General features: G+C 35.6%; 2 protein-coding genes across 2 annotated transcripts; one reads left to right on the forward strand and one right to left on the reverse strand.

Moving 5' to 3' along the window:
- The first annotated feature begins 1,751 nt into the window (after positions 1 to 1,751).
- On the forward strand, positions 1,752 to 2,864 carry LOC108319856 (chlorophyll a-b binding protein CP24 10A, chloroplastic). Its single transcript, XM_017551182.2, has 2 exons — positions 1,752 to 1,978; positions 2,185 to 2,864. The coding sequence occupies exons 1-2, from the start codon at positions 1,752 to 1,754 to the stop codon at positions 2,732 to 2,734; spliced, it is 777 nt and encodes a 258-aa protein (XP_017406671.1). The 3' UTR covers positions 2,735 to 2,864.
- A 235-nt stretch (positions 2,865 to 3,099) lies between these two features.
- On the reverse strand, positions 3,100 to 4,507 carry LOC108326796 (uncharacterized). The gene is given in 3 exon segments (XM_052868938.1): positions 3,100 to 3,402; positions 3,830 to 4,141; positions 4,144 to 4,507. Coding segments are annotated over 3 exon segments (786 nt in total). The 5' UTR covers positions 4,366 to 4,507; the 3' UTR covers positions 3,100 to 3,150.
- Between the last annotated feature and the right edge of the window lie 349 nt (positions 4,508 to 4,856).

Consider the following 4,856-nt stretch of genomic DNA (forward strand, 5'->3'; position numbering starts at 1 on the left):
CGATTTTGGAAAATTTCATTTTATGAGTTCTAATGATAAATTTTGTCAGGTGAGTGGGCCTTCAAGCACAATTCATTGAGCAGGTAGATGTTTTCGCTTAACGAAATTAACAGAGTCTAATACCATTTTATATATACTTTTCTAGTATGTTTAATGTAAGATTTTGTGAAGTTAAAATGATAGTTAGTTTATGATGTTTATTTAAGAATGATAGATAGATTTATGGATAAATATGCATGCAAATAATGATGTATGAAATTGTGATGACGAGCTTATTAATGGATATGAGCATTGAATGTATTTGGTGTAATTCCAGGGATCTTGTGGAGAGATTATATGGTGGCCTTTATTTAGTGTATGTATTGATATGTGGATTCAGTATTGGGAGTTATCCTATCAATTAATAACCATCCAATCTCAAGTAAAGAAGGGTAGGGTTTGTGGTGAGAGATTCAAGAGGTCCTAGTGTAGGGGCTTTATCTTAGCCAAAGATGTTAACAGACTAATCTTGTGTGTGGTAGGATGAAACCCATTGACAATGGCCCTATAAAGCAGTAGAGACCATCACAAGTGTATAACTCACAAGAGTTTAATATCAATACATGTGTCGAGATAATTGAGTCTAGTATGAGTATTTATATGTGATTTATGATTTTTTTATGAATGAGTGATGTACAATAATATCTCTATGTTTGTTTTATGAATTCTTTTTTCATATTAGCTTACCTTGTTGTTTCTTGTGTATTTGTTTGTTTCTTTTGTGATAATCACTTTATTGGTGTGAACAGATAAGGAGTAGGTATTGAAGCATCTCTGGTCAAGGACAATGATGCTGCAAAGTATTTTTCTTTATCGTCTAGTAATTTTTCTTAGTTGAGTTACATATATTTTATTGTTATGTTTATTTTTTTAAATAACTTATTAATACCATATATATGTTGAGATAATCTCTTTTGTTTATCAATCTTATGTTTTAATTAATTTATCAGTTGTAAACCATTAAAATTAGGATGATCCACGAATAAGGTGCAGGAAGTAAAAGCCATAAATAAAAAATAGTAGAATGGAACAATTTTGTTAGCTCAAGACCTTTTGTTTTTTACACCTCCATATTTTTTACCTTACAACTTTTCATTATAGTGAAATGATGAAAATAACATTTTAAGCAGTACACTTTCAGTAGATGATATCTAAAACAAATTTAAAAGTTTTATAGTTATATTAAGATTTCAAAATAAAGATATAGTTCAAAATATATAATCCAAAATTGATTATAATGGATTATTCATTTCAAAAACCCCCATAGTAACGTGATCTGTGATTTTATCTACGTTTCTTATCATTCTAATAACTTTCCTCCGAATATTTCTGGTTCTTTATATTTTGTGGTTGCTTTGGTTGATTTTAACATTGGTGTGAGATTGAACATTCGTTAATATTTTGTTTTTATGAGTAGATAATGGACACCATATTATAAGATATAAAGTGGACGAAAATACGATATGTGGTGAATCAGTGATACACGTGGTTGCATGAAAGAGAGGGAAGGGGATGAAGACCAAGTTCCTATTAGTCCAAAATCTATCCATGAGAGTTTGAGATTTGTTCTGCAGATTTCATTGGCCTACTTGGCCACCTCTGAGAGCTCCCTCAGATATTCTCCCATGTCACATATAAAGACCATATTATTGTGTGCATTCAAGCAAAACTCCAAACTAACCTAAGTTTCCAGCAGTAGGTAAAAGAGAGATATGGCAGTTGCAACATCTGGTGCTGTGTTAAACAGGTTTGGATCTCAGTTCTTGTGTGGAGGAAAGAGGAGTGAGGCACTGCTTGCTGCTGGCATTGGAGCCAAAGTTGGTGCTGCTGTTAGTCCTAAAAGACTCATTGTAGCAGTTGCTGCTGCTCCAAAGAAATCATGGATCCCTGCTGTAAAAGGTGGTGGGAATTTCATTGACCCAGAATGGCTTGATGGCTCGTAAGTCCTCTCAATTTATCTTTTCTTACATTCTTTGTTGGAAAGACAAATGCTGACACTCATTCTAGCATCTCTTTTAGTAGTTGATTGAAATTTAGTCAAAATCAAGAAAAAAAGACTGATGAAATGAAAAGTTGAAAGAGTATTATGACAAGTGTTAACATTGTTTTGGTGGATTCATTTCCTGTTGAATGTTGCAATTGCAGGCTACCAGGTGACTATGGTTTTGACCCTCTGGGACTGGGGAAAGACCCAGCATTTCTGAAATGGTATAGAGAAGCTGAACTGATTCATGGGAGGTGGGCGATGGCTGCAGTTGTAGGCATCTTTATTGGGCAGGCATGGAGTGGAGTTCCATGGTTTGAGGCTGGAGCTGATCCTAATGCAGTTGCTCCTTTCTCCTTTGGTTCTCTTTTGGGCACCCAGTTGCTTCTAATGGGATGGGTTGAGAGCAAGAGATGGGTGGACTTCTTCAACCCAGATTCTCAGTCAGTGGAATGGGCTACCCCATGGTCAAAAACTGCTGAGAACTTTGGCAACTCCACTGGTGATCAAGGCTACCCTGGGGGCAAATTCTTTGACCCTTTGGGATTTGCTGGCACAATCCAGGATGGTGTTTACATTCCTGATGCAGACAAACTACAGAGACTGAAATTGGCTGAGATAAAGCATGCCAGGATTGCAATGTTGGCCATGCTGATTTTCTACTTTGAGGCTGGACAGGGCAAGACTCCCCTTGGTGCTCTTGGCTTATAAACATAATAATGTACACTAGGGAGAAACTTCAATCATTGTTCTATAGAGCCAAATTTCTCCCTTGAGAAGTTTCAAATACCATCCTCTAATGTATGTGTATTACAAATACTATGATATGGCACCTTATATAGATTACTTGCATCTGTATTTCATTTCCAAACCAGATGGAGTGAAAGGGACAGGGATGGTTGGAAATTGCAAGTTGGGTTTACTTGTCACTTCAGACAGTAATTATCTTCATGCTTATTTGGAATGAGGAAAAATGCTTAGCATGAATTTGTGTTTGAGAAGTATATGAGGTCGAATGACTCAAATGGTGATCATGTTCATCAATAAAAAAATAATCTAGGCTTAAACTACCTCAAACACGTAAGAAATGCAGCAGAAAAAACTGTTTTTGGAGGGGTTTGTCTTAGTTATTCACTCCCAGTAGCCATAAAAAACTCTCCCTTGCACACAACTTCACCTCCAACATATGCTTTCCCTTCCATCTTTGCAATTCCAAATCGCTTTTGCAGTTTAGTAAGTGTCATTCTCATAACTAACGTGTCTCCTGCAATCACTGGCATTCTGAATCGCACTTTGTCTATTCCAACAAAGAAGAAATTCTGACGGGAACCTCCAACTTCAGGCTGCAACATAACCAAGCCACCTACTTGGGCCATCGCCTGCATCAAGTATGATTCAACAGAACCTTTAGAATATAACATACACTTGTTGCCAATCTCAACAAAAAATCTCTTTCAAGAGTTGGATTGGATCTTATGCAGCATGAAAGTGAATATGAGAAATCACCCCCAACATTTGTTCAATGTAGAAGATCTTTACTGGGAACCAAATTGATCCAGATTGAGTTCTTAAAAGTTTCGAATGAACTGCAGCAGGAAGGTTGAATCCAAAATCCACATAAAGCAACAGAGACACAACTAAACCAAAGGACCATGTAAATTGTAAAAGACTGATATTTATTTAATTAAAGAAACAGCTTATAAACAGAGAATTTCCCACTTACATAATAAAATGAATGCAGGCCAGAAGACAAGTGACATAAATGGAATATGAGAGGGTTGGCCCTGGAATCATCACAGTGTTTACCTCAACCATGAGAACACCAGGCATGATTGGTCTTTCTGGAAAATGTCCAGGAAAGAAGTTATCATTTATTGTTACATTCTTTATGGCCACTGCAGAAACTCCAGGATTATATTCAATCACTCTATCCACTAGAAGAAATGGAAACCTGAATGACACCCCCACCAAAAACAACAAAGAAAATAGGTTTAGAAAATAAAGCAAACACAAAAGGCACACTGAAGGGATGTACCCTATAACAACAGCAAAATCCAAAAAGCAAGCGTGTAAGAAAATGGAACGTGAAAGAATCCAAGTGTCGTAAGAAAAAACCAGAACTGCGTACTGAATTCAATTGGGGTGTCTTGTTTCGGAGCATTTGCAGCATCCAGAGAACAAAACGTTGTAAAGCGTGTTGCTGCGATGGTTTTCCTCAACTGGGTAGCCAGAGGCTGAGATCTGGAGCTGGAAAATCTGAGAGATGAGAATTTGGATTGATGGCGATGAGAGGCTGGGAAAGAGGGAGAGATGGAGGTGCTGGAAAGAGCACAGAATGTCATTGTTTGAGCTTGGCTCTGAAATGTTAACGGTGTTTGTGTGATATGTATTGATTATTACGTAAGATGTTGTATGGGCGAAACTAAAAATGCTACAAATGCAACCGTTAATGGCGGCTATTCGTGGTTGGAAGTTGTTTGTTCAACTATAACTATGCAAAAACTAAATGCTCCTTCCTTATGTAAATATCTTATTATTTAAATTAGCTTTTAGAAAATAAAAATTGTTCTTAGAAATATATTTTTGTAAAAATCAAAATTTATTTATTTATTATTTAGATTCAATAAATTAAGATTGATATAATTTTGAAGATGAATGTTTTATTTATGTTTCTCGAAAAAGTTTGATGTACAAAATAAATAAATGAAGAACTATTACATATATTAAATGTTCATGTCACTGCAATTAAATTCACAATCAAGAAAGAAAATAATAATATTTTAAAAAAATAATGAATAATTTCAAATAGGACCAAATATGGCGAGAGTTGTTT

Source organism: Vigna angularis, chromosome 1 (genome assembly GCF_016808095.1).
Source record: "Vigna angularis cultivar LongXiaoDou No.4 chromosome 1, ASM1680809v1, whole genome shotgun sequence".
Lineage (NCBI taxonomy): Eukaryota > Viridiplantae > Streptophyta > Magnoliopsida > Fabales > Fabaceae > Vigna > Vigna angularis.

Coding starts and splice junctions, on each gene's coding strand:
- LOC108319856 (XM_017551182.2), top strand. CDS start 1,752: ATGGCAGTTGCAACATCTGGTGCTGTGTTAAACAGGTTTGGATCTCAG. Junction 1,979..2,184: donor CCAGAATGGCTTGATGGCTC/GTAAGTCCTCTC, acceptor TTGCAATTGCAG/GCTACCAGGTGACTATGGTT.